At 54.5% G+C, this 506-nt stretch overlaps 1 protein-coding gene across 1 annotated transcript in view; it reads left to right on the top strand.

Annotated features, from left to right (window-relative positions):
* The window catches only part of BECN1 (beclin 1, autophagy related), a gene marked incomplete at its 5' end in the record, with an annotated part of 3908 nt that overhangs the window by 836 nt on the left and 2566 nt on the right, over positions 1-506 (top strand). Inside the window, 2 exons of the mRNA XM_010139030.1 lie at positions 1-111; positions 288-434. The exon at positions 1-111 is cut by the window's left edge and continues 29 nt beyond it. Of these exons, the coding sequence (XP_010137332.1) occupies positions 1-111; positions 288-434 (258 nt within the window). The remainder of the gene's footprint in view (positions 112-287; positions 435-506) is intronic.

Here is a 506-nt window from a genome sequence, read left to right as displayed (position 1 = left end):
AGAGCGGCTGATTCAGGAGCTGGAGGACGTTGAGAAGAACCGCAAGATCGTGGCTGAAGACTTCGAGAGAGTGCGGGCAGAGGCGGAGCGGCTGGAGCAGGAAGAAGCTCAGTGAGTGACCAGCGGTGGCAGTTGTGGCAGGGGGTTTAGTAGCAGATAAATGAGGTTTTAGCGTGAGAAACCTGTAAATAACGCCCAGACGTGAGCCGCTTGTTCTTGGCCAGACCGAAACAGCCCGCAGAGCTGTTCCCTGCAAAGGGGCGTTTCTGGTCTGGCTTTCGTGAAAGGTACCAGAAGGAATATTGTGAGTTCAAGAGGCAGCAGCTGGAGCTGGACGACGAGCTGAAGAGCGTGGACAACCAGATGCGCTATGCCCAGATGCAGCTGGATAAGTTAAAGAAAACCAACGTGTTCAACACAACGTTTCACATTTGGTAACGTGGATGCTGGAGGGTTGCGTCAGTTTGCTCAGGACCCTCAGCCTGTGGGCACTGGGGTGACACTGC

The sequence above is a fragment of the Buceros rhinoceros genome, unplaced genomic scaffold (genome assembly GCF_000710305.1).
Source record: "Buceros rhinoceros silvestris isolate BGI_N320 unplaced genomic scaffold, ASM71030v1 scaffold25706, whole genome shotgun sequence".
NCBI classification, from domain to species: Eukaryota; Metazoa; Chordata; class Aves; order Bucerotiformes; family Bucerotidae; genus Buceros; species Buceros rhinoceros.
This window is presented reverse-complemented; position numbering and strand designations above follow the sequence as displayed.